This window comes from Odontomachus brunneus, unplaced genomic scaffold (genome assembly GCF_010583005.1).
Source record: "Odontomachus brunneus isolate Ranch 3 - 2012 unplaced genomic scaffold, Obru_v1 Obru_scaffold_056, whole genome shotgun sequence".
NCBI lineage: Eukaryota > Metazoa > Arthropoda > Insecta > Hymenoptera > Formicidae > Odontomachus > Odontomachus brunneus.
The window spans coordinates 745,931-770,538 of NW_022639506.1; the positions used below are offsets into that span (position 1 = coordinate 745,931).

Consider the following 24,608-nt stretch of genomic DNA (forward strand, 5'->3'; position numbering starts at 1 on the left):
TCTCTCTCTCTCTCTCTCTCTCTCTCTCTCTCTCTCTCTCTCTCTCTCTCTCTCTCTCTCTTCCCCTCCCCCTCTTCTCTTTCTTTCATTATCTGTTCTTTATATATTTTCGGAAACTGTCGTAAACGAGATACGACACGAAAACAATCCCACTGGTACGCGCAACTTTCGTTATATAAAAAAAAGTAACACTGGATTACTGTACACAATTCATGCTGATATTTGCTGATACGCCGGCATAAAGATATTCCATCGATTTCATCAGCGTTATTACATCAGCGTTATTACATCAGTGGCGTGGACTTTGTAATGTAACATGTTTTGTCATAAGTATCCATGCAAGAATACTTCGCACAATCAGAGTTGCGCCTTAGATTTCGCGATTCCGTCTACGCGAATTGCTTATATGTTTATGTGGATATGTCTCTTTTAATGTAGACAATAAACACACTATACGGAATATTGTAAATTATATTAAAATATAAAAAATACAAAAAAAGCCATTAAATTATGATATAATTATCGTATCTGTTTTGGGCATTGATTATAAATGCAATTGTGTGTTAAAAAAAGATAAATTGCGTGGCATTTCCATTATGTGATAGATTGACAAATATAAGAACTTAAGAATGTTACCAGACAATTCTGTCTCAGATTCTAACTACATAAAAAATCTAAAGAGAGATTAAATAAAAGTTTTTCTTAATTAATTTCCGAGTGAGAGCCACACGTCTCTCAAGCGAAATCCATAGATTACTCATTATCTGCACATGAATGATATCTCCATTACAGTTTACGCTGTCCACTCATGAACGCGGAGTACTATAATTTACGCGTGAATGCAACCCTGATTTAAAAATCGAAACATCAAGGAATGGCAATTAATTACTTTAGTTTTACTTTTATTTTTACTTAAATACTCTTTTTATGCAAACAATGAATAATGTATGGATGCCATTTAAAGAACGTATGGCTTGCTCAAAAAGTAATTGAGAAAAGTTAATATATTTTCCCTCATCTTTAGAATCCCCGTGCAGATTTGTAAACGTAGCCCGACAATCTCCCGTTCCGACGAAGTATCGGTGACCGCCATCCCTATTTTCGAGTGACGATCGGCCGGTACGGAAGAGGGTCGCGCGCGAGGAGGAGGCCTTGGGCGCGCGGTGAGAGAAAGCGCCACGTCGTTAGTATTCTTTATAGGACCACCGTGGGATACGCTCTACATAATGGAGTCCCGGCAGCTTCTTCTTTTGATGCTGCTCCTCGGCCGATCTCTTGTTTATGTATGAGCGGACCGCACCCACCCGCGCGCGCGGCGCAATGCGCGGGTACCGCACGGCCCGGGCGTCACCCACCGGAGTAGCTGTCCCGGGAGTAGTCGAGTCTCCTCGTGCGCACTCCTGCCGTTCTTCTTTGCGTCGCGACGCACGACAGAGAGAAGCCGCGACTAGGCCGGAACACATTCATAGAAACCGACAACGTGACGCCCGCCTCGCGTCGCCTCGCGCTGTAAAAGCAATCTTCCGTCGGTCTCCTCTTCTTCTTCTTCTTCTTCCTCTCTTCCTCTCCTTCCTCCTACCTAGAATACGTTATCAGCGGAACCGGCTGGGAGGTGCGGGAGGAGGGCGCCGGCTCCTGGTCGCGCGCGCGGTTGCTCTAGCCCTTCTTACTATTTCCGGAGCTTCTCTTTCCCGCCGCCTCTCTCGGCGCCGCCTCTCACCGCGAATTTTTCCTCGCTCCTCTCTCGCGCGACGCGCGCGCTTTTATCTACGTGACTCGGTGACTTCCGCCCTGAAGTATGGTAATATAAAACTCGGCGCTCGGCGAAACTGAGAAAATGAACGGACGGAAATATTGATGAGAAAAAGATCGTCTCTAAATTCACCGGAGAATTTCTCGCTGAGATATCTCTCGTCGTCGTCGCGCGCGAGCTCGTATTCGAGAGATGACCCGCGCACAATATAGATTATACAATTAAGTTCAGGATGAAGCGCGCAAGCACGTATCGCCGGAGTGTTGATTGTTACGCTCGTGATTTGAGACATCAAAATAACGAGTCGAAGACGATGATTTAACGCGCGTCCGTGAGGATGGCAAACATCCGTGTATTCGTATACAAAGAGAACAAAATTTAATTGTATTAACTTCTCTAGTGGTGACTTAAAATGATTTTGAATGCACGATTCACCCAGGAGTTTCCTTTCTTTTTTAATGAGCATGTCTAGATATTTATTTTTCCTTTATTGCTACTTCCTCTCTTTGGAGAATTTTGAAGTAGAAGATAAAGTATTTCTAATTTGTATTTGCTGTGTAAGTTGAAAAATACAATAGTTGAAGAGAATTGAAAGAAACTTAATATTTTATTACGAAACTTATCTGGACATATCGTTTAAGTTAAGGTGAAGTTTGGTTTTAATAAACGAAACAACGCGTTTTCGTTGAAGAGCACAGAATTTCTGTGGTTCTCATAACTCAAATTTGTTTTCAAGAATCAGAAACTCCGGTTTCTTTGAAGAATTTTGAGAGGTTGAATACAAAATGTTACTAATTTCTATATGTGTCATAAGATAAAAAGGAATAGTTGGAGCGAATCAAAAGGAATTTTACTACGAAACTTTCCCAATTGCAACCAAACTTCATGTTAATACAACCAAACATTTTTCTCCGTGCACAGCTTATCTGGACATATCGTTTAAGTTAAGATGAAGTTTGGTTTTAATAAACGAAACAACGCGTTTTCGTTGAAGAGCACAGAATTTCTGTGGTTCTCATAATTCAAATTTGTTTTCAAGAATCAGAAACTCCGATTTCTTTGAAGAATTTTGAGAGGTAGAATACAAAATATTACTAATTTCTATATGTGTCATAAGATAAAAAGGAATAATTGAAGCGAATCAAAAGGAATTTTACCACGAAACTTTCCCAATTGCAACCAAACTTCATGTTAATACAACCAAACATTTTTCTCCGTGCACAACTTATCTGGACATATCGTTTAAGTTAAGATGAAGTTTGGTTTTAATAAACGAAACAACGCGTTTTCGTTGAAGAGCACAGAATTTCTGTGGTTCTCATAATTCAAATTTGTTTTCAAGAATCAGAAACTCCGATTTCTTTGAAGAATTTTGAGAGGTAGAATACAAAATATTACTAATTTCTATATGTGTCATAAGATAAAAAGGAATAATTGAAGCGAATCAAAAGGAATTTTACCACGAAACTTTCCCAATTGCAACCAAACTTCATGTTAATACAACCAAACATTTTTCTCCGTGCACAACTTATCTGGACATATCGTTTAAGTTAAGGTGAAGTTTGGTTTTAATAAACGAAACAACGCGTTTTCGTTGAAGAGCACAGAATTTCTGTGGTTCTCATAACTCAAATTTGTTTTCAAGAATCAGAAACTCCGGTTTCTTTGAAGAATTTTGAGAGGTTGAATACAAAATGTTACTAATTTCTATATGTGTCATAAGATAAAAAGGAATAGTTGGAGCGAATCAAAAGCGAATTTTACCACGAAACTTTCCCAATTGCAACCAAACTTCATGTTAATACAACCAAACATTTTTCTCCGTGCACAATATATAAATTGTCGTTCTGTGCAGCGAGTTTCACAGTTCACACAGGAGATCAATCCGTGTAAGTACAATCGACATACGAGTCACTTAAAATTACTGTATAAGCGCATATTAATTACCGACAATATCGATTATATTACAGCCGATAGCGCGAATGATCTGTCTAATATCTAGATGACGCAGAATTAAAGTATAAATGTTCGATCGGTGATTCACTTGGTGGCTCCTATTTTTCCAATCCCGCCGGCGACGCAACAAAATGCGGGCTCGTATCGCGCCAAAACGAATCAATGAATGAAAGCGAAGTCGGATTATTAATCCGCGGGCGCGCCGCATCGAGCGTGATTAATCGTCGTAACTTGATTACGAGAGCGGCGATGGCGTACCACTGAACTTGGTCCCCAGTGAAACGAGATCAAAAGAAACGAGTGTTTAGCTCGCGACGTTCGCCACCGCTCAATTAAGACTCGCGTATCAGAAAAGCGCGCACGCTACGGCGTGCGCTATCAGCGACTCGCGGAGGTGCCAGTAAAAGAAGCAAGAAAGTATTCGCCGATAACGCTGTGTAAATCCCGGGCACAGCTGACGCTTGCGGGACGAATTGACCTTTCACCCTGACGGTTGTCTCTCCGTGCTTTTCTTTCATTTCCGGCCGGACGAAATCTCACGGTTCACATGTGTACACAAAACCGACGTGTAGGGCAGGCCGGGGCTAGATGCGCTATATTTTAGAATTTACAACTTTTCAGCCAACTAATTGTTGTGACTGACTATCACATTATCATATAAACATGATAAAAGTAATTTTCTTCTATGCCCGCCACACTGAAAAACTCAGTTGAGTTCACGAAAATTTTGTTAAAATATGGTTAAAATAAGGTGGAACAAATGTTTTGGTTGAGAGAACCAATATCTAGTACTTTGAACCAAAGGTTTGATTCTTTGAAACAAAAATGAAATAGGTTTAGTTTCAGAAAATCAAATCTTTGGTAGAAAGAACGAAATTTTGGCCCTCACAACCAAAACATTGACCAAATTTCAATTAACCCAACTAAATGAGTTTTTTAGTGCAAGACGTTGTTAATTATGTATTTTGTAATAATCAAATTACGAACATGCAACCATTTTGGTATCGAGTTCAGTTGCTCAGTAGTGCGGTATAAGGCCATATATAAGATATGTATCCTGATTAGTAGTTTCAGGATCTCTGCGAGAGGTTTTCATAGTCCTCCTATCCCGGCCCTTAATTATTAGCTAATTTTATCTGACTATAATCGATTATAATCATTTTATAAATGAAAATTGCATTTATTATCAAAAACAATATATCATATACTTGCAAGAAATTTCATTTTAGCTAGTAACACATCGTTTAATTTTATTCAGTCATGATGAAAACTATTAACCCTCCGTATACACTTATATTCTGTCTACGTACTATACATACTAGGGTCTTGGGGACCCTATCTATATTTATTATTGTAATTCTATTCTATATTGTATTCTAAAAAATTGACATATTTCAATTAACTTTTTTTTAATCTATAGAGAATTGATTAAAGGACAAGCCTATAATGAATAAAAGTCGATAGAATTAAGAAGTTCCGAGATAAAAGAGAAAAGAAACGCGATAAAACCAATCCGAAAAAGTTGTGCTGGGGATCCCAGGGATCTCAGTGTGTATACGGAGGGTTAATACAAAATTTCGAGAACTTAAAAATTTGTTTTGCTATGACTAAATCAGTTTTTTCTATTTCTTAGCTGCAATATTATTTTAATGAAACTCAGGGAAAAATATTTATGTTTTAAAGGGATCACCATTTTGTATCCTCTCAGGATAAATAAAAAAAAAGCAATATACTCCTGAAGTCATATAGCCCCGCTTATGGTTATACAACACTGAATCGCCTCCGAATGTTAGTCGGTCTTAACACTTTGAATAATAGTTCAATAAAAAATTAATGTTTGTAACTGATGTTATTTCATCTTCCTTTTGTAAAACAAAAATTATTGAATTTGTTAAAGGATAGGTAAGTTACAAGTGAAAAATAATTAAGGTAGTAAAAATGAAAGACCTTGCACTGATAATAACGAACTGGTTACTATTATTAGCATTGACAATCTTGCGTGAACACGCAGTAACTATACGCAGTAAAATACATACTATATTCAAGTAAATGTTTCAAGTATTTCTTAAGTTAAAGAAGAATATTAAAGCAAAAATTCGCATTTTCGGTAGATAGAGCCGAATCAATTTTTTTTTCTTTTGATGAAGTTGTATAATATTCTTGTAAAGAGAATCAATTTTTATTTTGAAAACATGATAAAATGATAAAATAAGTTTATCTAAAATTTGCATGAGTGTATTTTAAGACTGTCATTAAAAAAATATTCTTTGCCGAAGATAACTGTTACTTAAAAAAATGAAAGTAAACTGAGTAATCGCTTTTCTTAGCAGTAGGACATTTTTCTGTGTATACGATTTTCAATCGTATGTATATACGTACACTGAAAGAAAAAAATATCTGAGAGATGAAAGATTTTTATTTGGTGTAGATACTCTATATATAATAACATTTACTTATATTGATATATAAAGTATTTCTTAAATAATAAAATATATATTTTCTAAAAAATTCATTGAAAAGCTATTGTTTATTCTATTTAAATAAAAGACTTTAAATTTAGATAAATATGTTACTAATACTTATCAAATAAATATTTTTTTATTTTTTATATATAATTTCTCCCGCTGTATGTATGGTCTCTTTTTTATGTAGACAATATAAACTATGTAGAATATTGTAAATTATATTAAAATATACAAAGTGTAATTAAATTACAATATAGTTATTGTCTTGAATAATAATTATTTATAAAATTATTATGAAACTGTAATGTGTTTATAAAAAAGACAATAAATTGCTTGAAATTTGCATTTCATTATATGACAGATTGGTAAATTTAACTATCTGAAAATAAGGATATAATCTGAGAATTTTCTGAACTTTAACGTTTCTGAACGTTGTTTAGGAAACAACGTTTATAAATTTACATCAAAATTCTAAAGGTTGAATAAAAATGTAAATTTTTCTTAATTAAATTTATTAGCAAGCCGTACGTTTTTTAAGAGACATCTATTGATCAATCATTCTTTATTAAGAATAATTAAATTGTGATAAGTTATTGTATCTGGATATTAATCATAAATGCATGTGTATGTATATGCGTATATCTTGTATCGTATGATCGTATGATTATAATAACATATTTGTTGCAGCTACTGATCAATCAACCGAAAACTCCGCGTTGACGGTGGTGAAATTATTGTAAATGGCAAAATGATGAACTATTAGGCGAGAAAATAAGTCTGTTCATTTTCGAAGAACTTCTGCACTCTATTCTGCAGACTGTCGTAATAAGAGAGAGAGTTAGAGCAAAAGAAAGTATATTTCTCTCTCTCTCTCTCTCTCTCTCTCTCTCTTTCACTTTCTCTAACTTGTTACACTAGTGCAAAAATTTATTGAAAACGAACAGACATAATGATGTAAACAGACGACCAATTTTTTCCTGTAAACTATAGCGTTATTACTGAGAGTAGTGTGTGCATATCACATGTGATACATTTATGAAAGTGTGAAAATGCTCCAGATACTGTGCTTATTGTGATTTTCAAGGCGTACAAGTAGTTTTCGGTCATATTCGGCATACACACACCTGATTCTCTGTCAAAACGAGGCGATTTATCACATTTATTTTGCGGTTATGTAGTTATTGCGGCAAAAGAAGAGTATCCAAAGCATTTCACAAGTGTGTAGAATTATGCAAATATAATTTTAATTATATATTTTTTAGCTGTGGTTAATTATATATATATTTTAGCTGTGGTTCGCAGGAATTTTGGGCATGATTTCCCTCGCTTGTGACGTCATTAATCCAATATGGCCGCGGTGATTGGACTGATCAGGAAAAATGAGAGATATTATACCGGTTTCTGTACATCTCGTGGATTAACTGTTGCGCAAACAAATAACTCTTTCAATAACTCTCACTAAACGCTACGTAATGACCGAGATAAGAGGGATTTCCGGAGATTTATAAATTACTTTTAGCATAACTTCTCCGGTTGATTGCTCGTAGCCAAATCAACGTAGATCACTAACACATGATCTATCGATCCAGAAGAAATTCCAAGGAGCGACGGATAAGAGAAAAAAAAAGATGAATAAGTAAAGAGAGAGAGGGAGAGAATAGGGGACATGCCGATCAGGAGAAGAAAGAAGGGAAGAGCGAGAGAGGGGGAGAAGGAGGGAGAGACAGATGGGGGGGAGGGTCTTCTGACCGAGTGTGGGTTTTAAGGAGAAGTAGGGCCATGTGTTCAGTGTCAAGTTCGGACCTTAGCTTCCTCGATCCTCCTCCTTCGCGTTATAGCGGAGGTTCGTTAGAGAGAGGAAAGAGGGAGCGCGGTACACGCGGTGCACGTGCACACGCCACGCGTTCCTACGCGACGTATCGTCCCGAGAGAGGAACCAGAAGGAAAGACAGATAAACGAGATTGAGGAAGAAAGGGTCGCTCCGAGAGAAGAGGGAGAAAGAGATAGAGAGAGAGAGAGAGAGAGAGAGAGAGAGAGGAGGGAGGCGAGGTAGAAAGACAAAGAAGAAGGAGAGATATTTATTCGGCGCTTTCTAGCCACGCTAAAGTAGACAAAAGACATAAATAGTCGAGCGGGATTAAATAACGTCACAGGCACGATGTTGGAGGTTGGCAGGAGAAACAGAGATACACACTTGATAAATTTGTACGCGATACGCACGCGGTAACTTCGCAGGGGTTCGAGAGGAGGGGAGGGCGAGGGGAAAGATGGATAGTGTGTATTAATCAATTGAAAGAGCTTCGTCGACTTTGATTTTGCACGAGCAGAGAGAGAAAGAGAGAGAGAGAAAGAATAAGTCCTCTTCTTATCGCACGCTTTTTACTAATATCAAGAACGAGAGTCCCGCTACTACACCGATGTAAATAAGAGACATGCATATATCTATCGGAATTTGTTCCGAGCGGAGAGAGTGCGATGTGGGGAGACACAGAGAGACGGTCGGTCGCGCGGAGTTTCCAGAGAGAGAGAGAGAAAGAGAGAGAGAGAGAGAGAGAGAGAGAGAGAGAGAGAGAGCGCGCGGCGATGGGAACAAAGCGCGCAGCATCTGGAACGCGTTAGACTTCTCCGCGACCGACCGCCCCCGCCGGCTGTCACGTACGCTCGCACACCAGCGCATTAGCGCACATGAGGAAAAGCACGCTCACCCTCCTCCCCCTTTCTCCCTCTCGCGTGCGCTTTCTCTCTCTCTCTTTCTCTCTCTGTCTCTCTCGAAAGAGGAACGCAGAGACGCCAAGAAAAAGGGGAGCGAGAATCGGCGGAGCGAGAGGAGAGGAAGGGAGAGAACGGACCGACCGGCCGGCCGCGTGTGTGGAGGAAACGAGAGGATTCATCGGCCGTACACGTCGAAACACACCGAGAGAGAGACACCTACGCGCCGGTATCGCGGCGAGACTCACCAACCCCGGTCTAAAACGAACGCGTAACCGGCCTCTCATACACATCGCGAACAAAGCGCGCCGCGTGCGCGAACCTGTGCGCGGCGGGCTGCACGCGCGATAACGCGATGCCCGAGTATACTTCGTTTATCTGCCCGCTCTCTATTCATCTATCCCGATGAATCCCGTTGCCCGTCCGCACCGCGAGCTCCCGTCCACGTTCATAATAGGTTTGTGCGTTTGCAAGGTGGGGTGGCCCCCCCCCTCCTCCTCCCCGTCGCCCGGCGCGCCAATCGAAATGAGCTTCTTCGGAACTGTTTGAGTTCTAGGCGGAAACCAGGCGAAAATGTACTATACCAAAGAACAAAAAGTACTTTGAAATTTATTTGTGGGACGTAAAGTTTATTTGCAGAAAAGTGAACTTTACTTCGCGCAAATAGACTTTATTTCACAGAAATTAACAATATGTCCCGTAAATGAATTTTTCTTTCTCAGTCCACCACGTGCGTCGGGCTTCCTTTTTTATAATTTTAACAACACTCAGAGCGGTGCGTATGGGAAAAATGTTTTGTAATAAAAGTTACGTTATGTGAGAAATTGTATCTAATTTTACAATGTTAATGTTCTTTTTTGTAAAGTATATTGGACTATATTGACATTGTGTTTTATAAATTATTGCAAATTTTTGTAAATTTTCATAAATTAATTGTAAATTTAATAATATACCGAACATATGATATTAAAAAAACATTCAAGCAATTACATTAATTTTGTAATAAAAAGTCAAATGTGCACTGAGAAAAATTATTTGTGGGATAAAAGATTTATTCACAGAAATACATTTTATATCCCACCAATAAATCATCGAGTATCTTTTCTCAGTATGCATAATATTTTTAAACACATTTCGATTATAATTTCTGTATAATCTAAGATTACGAAATTTTGTTATAATTTTTGGTACACGAAAAAATATCAGTTTTTTCATATAAATTCCTTTGAATTTTACTACGTCTCTATATATACAGAAAAAGACAAACTCCACGCTTCCCTAAATGTTCCTTGTTTCGAGTATTTCATAAGTTTGCATCATGAAACGTAGCAAATTTCGCTGGAAACAACGAATCTGTTAATAGTACATTTCAGTTCCTAAAATTAAAATAGCACACATGAGAAATGAAAGAATATTAAATCTGTAGAATGTCGATCTATTCTTCTCGGTTAGAAAGTTCTCTGGCAATAATTTTTAGCATACATTTCTCTCCGTGCACGTGGGAGTAGATTCCTTCTCGGAATTATTTCGTCCCCTCGTCGGAATGGAAATTTAGCAATTCCTCGGATTACGACGTCGTGTTGGACGACATGGGACGATAGATGAAATTTCAACGAGCTCCTCGGATTTGTTTTCACCGTCGTAAACTCACAACGGAGGAACAAGCTGGTGTTGTATCCACCAGTACTGAGATTCTGTAACTCGTTATTGGAGTTAACGACAGTTTCGTTATCGTTGCGCAGCTTTTGTATACCGTAGAAAAGCTGCGCAACGATAACGAAACTGTCGTTAACTCCAATAACGAGTTACAGAATCCCAGTACAGGTCGGCCTTCCTTCGACGCGCGCCTCTTCTCGACACCGCCGACGGATTAGCGGTACGATATCGCGCCGGATGGAACGTATCGCAAACGTTATTGTACGTCATGGATCCGCTGATAATCCGCGTCTTGTAATTCCCCGCTGCAACTGGCTACCGTGATTAGCAGGTGGAATCGCGAGAGGTAATGCACGCGGTGGCGCTAGCATTCACTCGAGCGCTGCGGCAACATTCCACGAAGTAGACGTTGTGCCACATCGTAATGACCGCAGGTATGCGATTGCATCTTTATCCACTCGATGCTTATTCAAAGGAGTTTACAGCTGGCGCGCGCGCGCGCCTGCCGACTCGTTCTCAGACCTTGAGAAGGATCTTATCACCGAATATCGCATACGGTCAATACAAACGGAGACGTGTGTATCGTTGCATCATCCTGACGAAACGGCACAATTTATCGCCGTCTATTCTCGCATCAGTTTTGCAATTTTGCAGCTCTCTGCAAACAATTTTGCGAAGAACGTGAGGCACACGAACGAATGACATTATCATACATTATCCGGTGAAAATTTTCATTTTTTTCTCAATTTCAGGTCAATGGGCTATTTTCTTACTCTATATTTACGTAGAATTAATCACTCGAAATGTTTGTCCTTGACAAAAACGGAGGGACGATTCTATGAAAAATTATATTTATCACCGCCGCTTTCGCGCAAACCAGCCCGAAGTGAATAACTGTGAGATAAAAAACGCGCAGTACAAAGTAATCCCCGCTAATTAAATTTACGATTAACGCGACACTATGAAATCACGTCCCGATTGAAAAGTGTCTCGAGAGAGTTGTAAAGGTCAAACATCCAGCGCGCTTATCTTGCGCTATTTTATCCGCTATAGTTTGAATCAGACGCTCGCAATACTTCTGTAATCGATAGACTGCGCGCGACATATATTAATTGCGTGCGCGGCAGCTCATTAGCAATTCATAATTGCCGATTCGTCGCGTCCTGTTTATCAGTGTGCTATTAACCACATTTTATCTGACTGCGACTGAAGGTACATATCGCAATTGGGTAATGGAAGAGGGCCTTTTGAGATTTCTAATCGCCTTGGATTTTCTAGTATTCTCCGACGGTGAGAGCGCCACGTAGAGACCGCAGCGCGAGATCGCTCGTCGACGAGGAAACTCGTTAATATGCGCGCAAGTCCAAGAGGGAAAGTATTGACGATCATATTTGTTTCAAATTATCGTTCTAATGATCTGTCGACCTTGACCGCGGCGGGCATTGCGATCGCGTCGACTAGTGAGAATTTCTCCCCGAGCGCGGCAACTTTCACATCATCGTAGTTTGTCAGACGGTGGTTAAAGATAAGTTGACGATACTGGAAAAGTGCTTACAGAAACGCGATGGCGAAATGACGTAATTCACGCGCCCAATCTCATTGATAATAGTTTGAACAGAGTATATCGTAATTCGTGCAGAAAGAGAGAGAGACTGAGAGAGAGAGAGAAAGTTCGTTGATAGAGAGAGAGAGAAGTCAGAAAGAGAAGAAAGACAAAGTCGTTTATTAGCGCCTTGGAATAATCCTCTTAAAATATTAAATGCAAGAGAGAGAGAGAGAGAGAAACAGAGAGAAAGGGAAGAATCGACACGTCAGGCAATGTAATCGTATAAGTGCGCAAGTTTACATGCGTGTTTTTATAATCGGAAATACATAATCTCATTTGCGTGGCGAAATCCTCTTATATATGGCCTCAAAAGAATTCTCCTAAATCGGAACGAAAATATTCTGGTAACCAAAAAAAGAACTCATTTGTAAGATGTTATTTCCTTTAATCTTATATTCTAAGCGAAAACTTTTACCGACTGAATATCCTTCTTTTAATGAAGTGATCTATTAATCGGATATCTACTGAGTGTTATTCTACCTGTTTTCTTCTTGAATTGAGAGGAATACGTACACTTGAAGCAGAATTCCCTTCTATTAGAAGAAATTTCTATTAAAAAACAAAGAATTAATGATTCTTCTAAAATCAAAAGGAAAATATTTTAACAACAAAAAAAAGGACTCATTTACAAAGTGTTGTAATTCCATATTTTAAGTGAAACTTTTTACCGACAAAGTATTCCTCTTCTAATGAAGTAAGCTATTAATGAGAAAATCTATTAGATTCTTTTCTCTCTTTTGCATCAAGAGAAATATGTTCATTCGTCGAAGAATGCCCTCTTATCAGAAAAAGTATCAATTAAGAACAAGACTTACTGACACGACGCGCTGTAGATAAAAGACGAAATTTCTACAACTTGAAGAATATTGTGCTTAGAATATTTCCCTTTTAGAAGAATCCTCTTGAAGCCATGCATATAAGAGGATTCCGCAAAAGATGGGATTACGTTTTCTGGGGAGATTATATTCCGTTGCTTTTGCAGAGCGTTAATTCGTAATTATATGATGTTCAGCAAATTAAAAGTGCTCTTCGCAAATTCGCAGCCTTCGATTTTGCGCTGCCATTATAAGTCGGCGAGCGTACATTACAGCGAGTAAGCTAATCCGTTCGCACTTAGAAGCCCCAAAGTCATATTTCCTAGCCGTTTGTCGTCGAGATTTTGTCGGCGCCGTTTATATTGCTGTCTGGAACGCACGACACGTTGGCTACTCGCATTTTTATCGATAACGTGAGCGCTGGAACCACATCAGGCTGTGTCGCTCTTTTTTTCGCAAGTGAGCCGGAATGTCGGGGCTCGCCGTCTCGTGTTTTGACACTTTAGAATCGTGCTTTGTCTTGCGCGTGGCCGCTAAGACGCAGTTAGTGACGCAATCAAAGCGAGCAGTATGTCTCCATTGTCGAGTTTATGCACGCGCTCCCGAATTCATTTGTAGCGAGAGGTGTCACGCGCAATTATAGGGTTGTCTACATATATCAGCCGAGGTCGTGCCGGTATTTCGAGTCGCGGCGCGTTAACGCGCGGCACACGTTGGGCAACTAGATTTATCTTCGTGGGACAATTGGCTTCAATAAAATACCGCGATAGATATTGCGCGCATTATCACGCGGACAATATCACAGTACGCTGCGCGATATAATGTACGTCGTATTCATAGTTTATGGAGGGATGTAACTTTAGCCGAAGCTGCGGCTGAAGTAATTTATCGTCGCGGTAAGTAGCGACTCTCTCGTCCTCTGTCCAATCGGCGGGAACTCGTTGCGCTTTTGGTCACACGAAGTGTACATTGTAGGGTGAAACAGCCAGTTATCGACACCTCAGTCATTGACACTCGAGAAAGAGACTTGCAATCAGCATTGCAGGTGAATTTCTTGCCTGCATTCTGTGTGGCTCGTATTAACAGTTATTACTTAAATCTCGTCTCAAGTGAGGTATCTTGATTTAAATTCAGAGTTAGATGAGAGTTCTTCAGGTGAATTATGATTATAGATTTAAATGTCATGTGTATCATGATTCAATCGAAAAACTTGGATTTAATTTTGAATAAAAATCTGAAACTGACAAATCAAATTTGAGTGAGACATTCAGATTTGAGAGGGAGATCGGATCTTGAGAAAATATAATCTCGTCCTTAGAGGAATTCTTTTATATATGCCTTCAAGAGAATTCTTCTAATTCCAAAAGAAAAATATTCTGACAGCCAAAAAAGTTGCTCTAATTGCAAGGTGCTCTTTTCTATAATCTCATATTCTAAGCGGAAATTTTTACCGTAAAAGTGTTCTTCGATGTAATGAAATGGATTATTAGTAAAAATCTATTGGATATTATTCTAACATTTTTACCTTTTGAATCAAGAAGAATACGTTTACTTGAGACAGATAAGCAAGACTTGTATTGTTAAGAGACGAAATTTTTATAAATTTGAGAATATTATGTTTAAAAACATTATTAATTAAGAATATTATGCTTAGAATATTTTCCTTTTGGGTTTAGAAGAATCCTCTTGAGGCTACATGTAAGAATTCCGCTGAGGATGGGATTATATTTTCTTGAGTATTGAGTTTCTTTCAATTAAATTACATATTTGTGACATTATATATTATATATATGTATATATATATATATACATATATATATATATATATATATATATATATATATATAAAATAGGACGTCTGTCTATTCCTTGTACGCTCCTAAACCCTTTGACCCATCTGAACTAAATTTTGCATAATTACACTCTAAGACCCGGCAGGAGATAGAGGTTACGTGGGAAACCTGGACACCATATCCCCTCTCCCTTGATTTTATCCCCTTGACACCTCGTGATAACCCGGGCAACGCCGGGTAATTTTAGCTAGTTGGTTATATATCATAGTTCACAACTAAAGAAACTCACACATCTAACCCTAAAGTCTGAATACTTGACTCGAGACGAGTTTCAAGTAACGACTGTTGACACGGACATCAGTATCTCACTTGAGACAAGTTTCGATAGGTGACAACTATCGATACGCACCTTTGACTTCAAAAGAAAAGTTGACAATTGAACTGTGAACAAGCGCCGTTGATTGCAAGAAAAATCAGAGCTTTTCTAAAGCGTCAATGACCATGGGGGTCAATAACTGACTGATTCATACTCTACCCCCGTTTGAAGAATCTTTCCGGAGGCATGGGACTGTCTATGAGGTCCAAAAAGACGAAGTATTTCGTTCGAAGTTTACGAAATGAAGTACTCGCGGTGTTTAACCACATATTGTAAATTCTTGGGCTATCTCACGATTAGATATCAATTACACGTTTTAACGTCCTCTCATCCATTTGGTCAGTTTTCGTTGGGGGTTTTTTTAGCGGCCAATGCTGGGATATTGGTTAATTTAAGTGGCCTCGGTGGCCAAAGCGTTTAAAAGGTCGATGTTACCAAATGCTGTAGTTCATAATTCTACCCATCGAATCGCTCGTTTCGAAAATCGAAGCTCGGGCTGTGTCGTCGTTGCGTTATCCCCGCTGAAAAATGAAGCGAATAGCCGTGAAGCGGCGGCTGTCCGTGCGTTAATTCGATATCGCCGTCTCTCGATGCCGTGTCGTTTGGCGATACGCGCTCTTGTTACGCAAATGCGTACAGTCGATACCGCTCCGGGCACATCCTTCGGGAATCCGGACGTTCGTGCTTATTACACTTGCCCGATAATTCGATATTTTTGGCGCACGAACGCGTACTCGGCAAGCCGTCGCGTAATTCGGACCCGGGAGGGTTGCTTCCGTCGAACGTTGGCGTCCATTAACGAGCCATTGTACGCGGAAGTGCGGGTCTGCGTCGATGAGACACTTCGATTGCGTTCGCTGGGGCTTTGGGAACGAGACGATTGGCGAAACCCGCCGGTATCGAAATAAGATCTGCGTCGCGCTTGAACGCTGCTCAGATAATGAGTAAATTTCCCGCGATCAAGCGGGACAGGCCAATTTTACAGTTCACTCGTTATACACCTCACGGTATCGCCCGCGGGGGTTACTTGGCGAATACATCGCAGATTGAGCGATCTTTCTCGAAGAACAGTCGTTTCTCGCGATAACCCAGCCGCCCATATCGCTCCTGTCGCTAAAAATTCTCGGCTGCTCGTCTCGAGAAGATTCATATGATACAAGAGTGCTCGATATGTTTTAATTGATTGAGTCGAGCATCAAGCGGCGATCGTTTTGCCTTGCGAAGGATGTGCGAAGGAGGCAGCAAGGAATGGGCCTTTCAAAGGGGTCTGAGATATTCCACGACAGGGGAAAGACTGCCGGGAGAGCGGAACCCTATAGCGAAGTACGTTGACAGGGGAACAAGGGGAGGTCACTGGGTCAAATGCGTAGAGAACACGCTCCCTCTCTCAACCCTCGTTCGTTACATCTCCTCTCCTTTCTCTCTCTTTCTCTCTCTCTCTCTCTCTCTCTCTCTCACTCTGTGTTTGTCTCGTCGATCTTCCGTTCTCTACAACGACTCTCTTTCTCCTTCGCGCACCAAACACATGGCCCCGCGTGTGCACGCCTGTACGTTGCCGAGCATAGCTTACGCACGCACGGATGTACGCTTGCACACATACACACACACACACACACACACACTCATCCACGTAGCTTAATACATACACGCGTGTTATACACACGCTCCAGTCACTCTCGCGCTATCACGTCGGCGGCCGCCTATCACGAGATACAATGTCACGACGTGACTCCAATTACACGCCGCCGCGGACTCTTATAAGCGTGAACGCTGCAACTCGTGTAAGCGTAATTCCGTGTTTCGAGTCGCGTTAACACTCACATAGTGCTAGATCGATCCGGACGCGGGGTCGCGACCGGCTTTGCTCGGCTTGAGCGGGAGGTTAAAGTTGCACCGGGACGATTAAGTTGATTAAATTTAACTTAACGAAACTTGTCTCCTTGAAGATTATATTTCTACTGCATGGAAGAAGATAAAGAAGAAGAACAATTCTTTGAATCTCTATCACACAGTGTAGCTATAATCTCTTGGGAATAATAGAGAAAATTCACGTTGCTTTTCAGTATTTTTTCAGTGAGACGAGAACTTATCGAGAATTTATCTCGAAGAAAGTGTTTCCTCTCCTGAAGAAATTCCAATGAAAAGATAGTCTTTTGCGTCAGGATAAATTATATACTATGTAACCGTCCATGAAACGTCACCGTGTTCGCCCATGACTCCGGAACGCGTGCACTGTTTTGCGAACGCGTGTCAATCGCCAGGTCGTGCATACCAAGTTAGAAAAGCGCCGAGGGGTTAAGCAAGGTCAGCTGTAAGCCGACAATTAGGTTGATGGTTTGGCTGTTGGTCTGCGTGCGAGCGCAATCAATCGCGATGCGGTTGCATCGCGATGCAACTCCGCTTCCAGGTCTCCGTGGCGCGCATCGCGTAACCACGTGTTCCGCAGGCACGCGAGCTCAGTTCACTCACCTGCCAAGCGTGCTCATATCATCCTGGCCGCGCGCTGGTAGCCTGGACTACCCCGTTGCCGTCGACGTAACACTTGTCACGTATCAAAGAGAACGCACTTCCGCACAATGAGCAAAACCGTCACTGACGAAATGGAGTGATCGACAGCTCCAGGCGCGACCCGATCGTGGCCGTTTCTATCGCAGTCGGCCGGGCTCTCTCTCTTTCTCTTGGCACTGGGTAGCTCACAACTCGGTGGCTCACACCCCGGGACGTCGTCGTTCAGCGTGACAGCGGCCGGACGGTTCGCATGGCCGTAGCCGCGGTTCACCAAAGCCGAGTACAGCGCCGGTTCCTCGCGCTACCTCATGATATCCGATCGTGCCGCCGACGGTACCGTTCGCGCACTTCAACACCAACCGCGCGGACAAACGCAGTGCACGCGGTAGCGCGCGCGCGCGCACCAGCTACCTGGCCGCTGACTCGCGCGGATAACAGCCGTAACGATACTTCGATCGCGCGACAGCAACGTGACGCTCTGCTTCGCGTACCACTGCCGCGAGCTACGAAGCGCTCTGCAGCACGACGGAGAGGCTTCAGCAGCCTCGCGGCGCGTCAGTGGGACCGCGTCAGTGGGGGCGAGAAGGAGGTGCGCACGGAGGCTGCTCCGGCATAGCGCGCGCGGCGAAGCGAAAGAGAGAGAGAGAGAGAGAGAGAGAGAGAGAAAGAGAGAAGAGCGGGGTCGAAGAAGCAACGGAGAGGAAGAGATACAACGGGCGGAAGAGGGAGTGAGGTAACGCGAACGTGAATGCGGTGGGAAGCCCCCTCCCCCCGAGAGAACGGCGAGCATACAATGGAAATAATCACCGCGTCTCGAAGCGTCGGCTGACTGACTGAAGCCCCCGAGGACCGACCGGGATGAGATTCGGAAGGCGCTGCCTGGCGGCGGCGGTGGTGGCGGCGGCGGCAGCGGCGGCGGCGGCGACCGGCGCCCGCGCGCCGCATCGCTCTCGCGCCCCGCTACTGTTCTCCCGTCTTACTCACACCCTTTCGCGCCCCTCTCGCTCCCACAAGCATCCTCCCTTCCTCTCTCTCTTTTGCTTTTGTTACCGGAGCACTCGCTCCTTCTCCCTCTGTCCCACCAAGCAGCTGCTATCGAACTTCTCGCTCCCTCCTCTTGTACCCTATCACTCTTGTTCTCGTTCCTCGCGCTCTCCGTCCGTTCCCCTCAATCTTTCTCTTTCTCGCTGCCTCTCCCTCGCACCGCCGCCGTAGAGGCGCCTCGTCGTTTGTACGCGGCAGCGACTTCAGCCACACATTCCACGCCCCTTTTGGGGGCTTGATCCCCGCCCCCTTTCTCTGACACCCACGCCGAAGCCAGCTTTGCCTGCCACTGCTACCGCTACCACCACCACTACCGTTGTCGCTGCCGCCACTACCACCTCCGCCGCCACCGCCACCACCGCCGCCGCCGTCACAGCCGCCGCCGCCGCTGCCACCGTCACCGCCGCCACCTCCACCACTACCATCATCTTCACCACCACCACCACCACCATCACCACCACCACTACCACTACCGTCACCGTCACCACCTCCACCACCACCACCACCTCCTTTATCACCATTATCATCACCACCAACATCACCACCACCTCCTTTGACGCCGTCGCCGCCGCCACTACCACAGCCACTACCGCCACCGATTCCCGGCGTTGTTCTCGCCGACGTCCTTGCCAATGTCCTCGTCTACGTCCTCGCGACATCTTTGTCAACGTCATTGACGCTGTCGACGGATCCGGCCTTGTTTGCCTGTGTACGCATAGTTGTTGGAACTTATCAGTGTACCTGTATTCGCTTTTCCTTGGCCCTCTTCGGCCCGCTGTTGTAAGGCATTGCCAATTCGTGGCTGGATCTAGTAGTAGCAGCGTGAATGGCCAGCTACAAGCGCCAGAAGCCACCTCCCGCTGCTTTTGTTCTGCTACTCTTACCGATATTATAGTTCAATGAGAAACAAACGAGCGGGGAACGATATTAACGCACTGCGCGTCACGTAGCGTAGAAGAATGTGCTGGTATATCGCCACACGACGTGCTATGCCGGAACAGAGCGCGACATACGAACTCGCGGACGGATGTATATCGGAGAGATCGCGCTGTAAAGGGACGAATTGCGCCGGTCCACGTTCAGTATCGCTACGTAACAACGTTCGTCTCAAGTGGAGAGCGACACTCTCGGTCAAAGCGGCTTTTATCGGCGTACGTCGCGTCTGAATCGTATCTTTTGCAGCTTCCCGGCTTCGCGTATCTATCTGCAACGTACCAAAGCCGGTATAATAGCCTTAACACTTATGTTATCAGGTTTATCACGACTTTCATAACCTTATATGCACAGACACACGTGCGTACGGTCGTTGCGTAAAGCTGCTACGGCTTGTTCAAATAGGTTTATAAACTCGCGAATTTAACAAGATTGCGAAAAAATACAGGAACTTGAGCATTGAGAAAACTGCCGAAATTTTAAATACGAACTACACTAAAGTCATTCATAAGCAGAAGGATAAATATCATTGTACTGCATAAAAAAATGTAACTCCAGTCGAAAAAAAAATTTTGATCCTACTTTCGACTTAATTTAATATTCTATTTAATGACTACTTTGATATTCTAAAACTTATACCGACCTCTTTTGATTTTGTTAAATTACTGACTTTGCTGGGAGTTCCTCTTTAAGATCTACAAGTGGCATTTTATATGTTTTTTGTCATTTAAAAGCGTTATGTGAGATTTTATTTTTTATATGTATCAAATGTACATTGATCCTTCAAATATTACAGTACTTCTTTCGACTTTTTACACTAACAAAGGAACAAGCGAAACTCATCGATTTTGATTTCCTTTATTCTTTGTCAATTTGATAAATATAATAGGAAAATACTAAAATACCGTTCATTATTGGCCAATTGAATATACAACTAAACGCTCGCCCCTAAAGGGTCGCCAGACACTCCTCAATTTTAATCCTGCTTGCAATTTGAACTTTCTAACATCTGTATATTCTGAAAGATCAGTGTATGTTGAAGACACATGAAAGCTGAAGTCCTACTTAGCGCCTCAGTGGAATCAGGAAAGATTGACTTCAAGATATCCTAATAGATGTTAATTGGAGTATTGAGGTCAATAGTAAGAGCAGAATTTCCACTCAGGATGAGACGTGTGCGATGCAAGTCGCGTCACGGGAATCACCAAACCTCCGTAATCGCTATAGAACACCAACGTGGGTGGCTTCAGGTGGTTCGCTGCGCGCATTGTGTATTGTTCAGCTCGGAGGCGGCGGCGGCGGTACAACCCCCTGCCGAGCTGGCGCTTACGCTTTGGAGACCGGCCCGTGGTGGTGGTGAGAATCGACCAATGGGGCGCGAGGCACACCCGCGCAAATCACAATGCTCATTGTTGTCGCCGGTCTGTCCGCCCACATCCCCGAGCCGTTTCTTCCACCACGGATCGGCGGTAGCTCTTACGGCTCTCGTTCAGGTAGAAGTCTCCGGGTCGCCCTGAGTCGGACACGGCTCACCGCCTTTGCACGACATCGCCAGTACAACCATATCGAGAGTCGCTACATGGGAAAAAAGGTTCGTGCAACTGAATAGAGACCAGACGAAAAACTCGCCGCTGAGAAGTAATATTTCTGTTACTGCGATTGAAGATATTCATCTGAACACTCAGTTGCGTATTAAAATTAGCTTGAGATAACTGAGAGCAATTACATGCGCAGGAATCTCCTACAGGAATCTTTCTGTCCCTACAACTGAGTTTTTCATCTGGTCCCCGAAATTTAGTTACACTAACGAAGATGATTTTCCCGGTGAAGCGCTAAAAGATAGGCCGCAGTTGTTTGTCATTATCAGACAGACGATTGCACGTGGATGGTAGCTCTTTAACCTACGCCGTGCGGATGAAAGATTCACTTCAATAATAAGTTTTATTTATACGCCTCAACTATGTAAGTCGAATCACGTGGATGGCTTTGTTGCGTATTTAGTCACCGAAACTCTTCCTCTCTCTCTCTCTTTCCGTCGTGAGACGCTGAATGAGTACCTCGATTTATCGGCTCAGCAATCGCAAATGTGGATAACTAATTTGCATGATACTCGCCGAGTAAGTTATAGTAGCTGAACCGTCGTTAGGATAGCTACTGCGTATATTGCTCAGATATGTCAATGTACTTCTCGTCTCTTGCTCTAATCTCGAAGATATCTATCCTGCTAAATATTCATTACAATATTATATGTCTGTCTGACACCTTCGCTATATGACTAAAGTTCATAACTCTTACTATCTTAGTTACAGTTAAGACGGTTACGTCAATTACGACTGTCGCGTTGCAATTTGAAGGTAATAAATTGAAAATTAAACGAGACGTCTCAGGGAAACTCGGACGTTGCACTCGTGACCGATCTCTCTCTTGCTTCTTATTCTCTTCAGTGAGATAAATCTTCGAATTTCTTTACTCGCGTGTATTAGTCGATGCATGCCGCAGCTCGGCCGTATTTCTGACAACTCAGCAATTTCCAATTCTTGACTAGAAGTTTGTTCTGATAGTCCTGATCAGATTGATTTAAATCAGTTACTTGGTTTGTAATCTGGTTATCAGGTAATCTGGATATTTGGTACGTATAAAGTTATGTTATCGGGTCCTTTAATTATTAATAATCGTTATTATTAAGAAGATCCTATGATTGTCACACTGTTTTCTTAAAGTACATCAATAAAAATGTTTCTGATTGAATAAAACGAGTATTTCACCGATAATCAAAGAATATTCACTGATTTTCAATGAAAACACTCCCATTTACCGCTTCATCTCACGTATTATTGATTTTGACTAATGGAAGTAAGATTTTACTGTAAAATCTGTAGCATATAAATTATACACTGTGCCAGATCCAACTTTCTGCATTTATGACGAATTAACGATTTATGGAATTAACGGTTTCCATGCGACTTGCAATGGTATTGTCTGTGTTTGCAAACTGTCTCAGTAATAGAAACAATTGTTATTATTGATTGATTATTGCAGTGAGATTTTATTGATGGCAGTGCTATACTTATAACTGAACTACCAGTATAGCGTTCCAGTATAGCATTTCAAAGAATACATTGATTGTATTTTAAACAGTGCGTTACATGACTTCTCAGAACTTGATAACGTAACCTAACCAGATGATTGATAGAAATCAACTTGAGCAGGACCATGGGATAAATTTCTAGTTGGGCAGTTCTTCATAGAGAGAAATGCAAGAGTTCGATATCATATTTTTTTCGCGTTCTCTTACTCTCGTCGTTTCACCCTCATTTCTCGTATTCTCCGTGCCCCAACGCACCCTTAACTCGAGCCTCTTATCATCCCCGAGCGCACTTCGCCGCGTAATTCGTCCATCCGCCTGTCTGACCCTTTCCGCGTTAGACCGCAAATCGATGTTCTTTTCCTCTCAATTAAGATCGATTGCGACTCGGCGTTAATCTGCATCCTCCTCGCAATTACTCTGTATGATAGCTTCCTCCCCGCGGCGGAATAACGGAACAAGCAGTTTATCTTGTTTCTTGTTTAATTGGAAAACATTGAAAAGCGTAAGTGATAGCGACAATTAACAATTGCAGCTGCAGTGAGTATTTTCATTCGAAATCTAGACTAAGTAAACCTGGTTCACGTAGTGATTAAAATCACTTTTCCCCATATAGATTTATCTCAAAATGTTTTTTTGAGTGAATCAATGTTTTTGATTAAATCAATAAAAGCAACATTTCACCGATAACTAGTGAATATTCACCGATTTGCAATGAGAATACTTTCGTTTTACTGCCTCATCTTATATTCTACTGATTTTGACCAGTGGAAGAGAGATTTCACTGCAAAATTTGTGCACTACAAATTCGTTATATGCTGTATGAAATCAAATTTTCTGCGTTTCTGGCGATGGAATTACTTGCTTTCATGCGATTTGCATGCAATGACACTGTGTTTGCAAACTGTATCAATGATGGAAACAGTTGCTACTATCAACTGGTTTTTTCGAGATTTTACTGATTGTCATGCTTGTAACTGAATTACCGGTTAAGTATAACATTTCAATGAAGAATACTCTCTTAAAGTGAATCAGTGAATAGTCACTGATATCAATTATGAGTACAGCACCGAGCACTTTCAGCGCTATACTTATAACTGCAATCAGTGTATATTCACTGTATGACACTGTGTTTGCAAACTGTATCAATGATGGAAACAGTTGCTACTATCAACTGGTTTTTTCGAGATTTTACTGATTGTCATGCTTGTAACTGAATTACCGGTTAAGTATAACATTTCAATGAAGAATACTCTCTTAAAGTGAATCAGTGAATAGTCACTGATATCAATTATGAGTACAGCACCGAGCACTTTCAGCGCTATACTTATAACTGCAATCAGTGTATATTCACTGTTTTCAGTAATGTTTGACTGATTTATTTTAAGAGAGTACATTGATTGCACTTTAAGGAGTAATCACACCGTGGATATGAAAGTATCGATATGCGCATTTATCAGACGATGTGACCTGGCGTACTCTGCGTAATCCCGCGAGCTTCAGCGCTTTGACATTTTGTTAGTACGACGACTTGTCGTGCATTATGGGGTTAAACGGTGCGCTAAGCGAGAGTTTTTATATTCGTATTTAGACTGGGGCTGGCTCCGCGAATTTTCCGCCGCGGGCAAGCGCGGTTAGTTTGGCGCAGTAATGCGAGAGATGGGCCATCGTTATGCGTTGCACGGGAGCGGTATTAACGCGGTGGCACGCGGGATACCATGCTATTCCGGTACCGGTCGCGGGTGCGGGAGCCGACAAGAACAATGAGTGTTGTACGCGTTCCGCGTATTGCTCGTGCATCCTCCCGCGGGGTATGTGCTCGAGCTCTCTATAGTGGGTGGGTTAAAGAGAGAGTGGCGATTGGGGGCGAGAGAGAGAGAGAGAGAGAGAGAGAGAGAGAGAGAGAGA

At 42.1% G+C, this 24,608-nt stretch overlaps 1 protein-coding gene across 7 annotated transcripts in view; it reads right to left on the reverse strand.

The window, feature by feature from the left end:
- Positions 1-24,608, reverse strand: part of LOC116845685 (transcription factor Sox-5) — a 343,917-nt gene that overhangs the window by 98,514 nt on the left and 220,795 nt on the right. Inside the window, exon 1 of one of the 7 annotated variants that reach the window (XM_032818684.1) lies at positions 17,600-18,478. The exons of the other annotated variants lie outside the window; for them this stretch is intronic. Within the exon in view, the coding sequence (XP_032674575.1) occupies positions 17,600-17,616 (17 nt within the window). The 5' untranslated portion in view covers positions 17,617-18,478. Of the gene's footprint in view, positions 1-17,599; positions 18,479-24,608 lie in introns of those variants that run through there. 7 annotated transcript variants of the gene reach the window in all.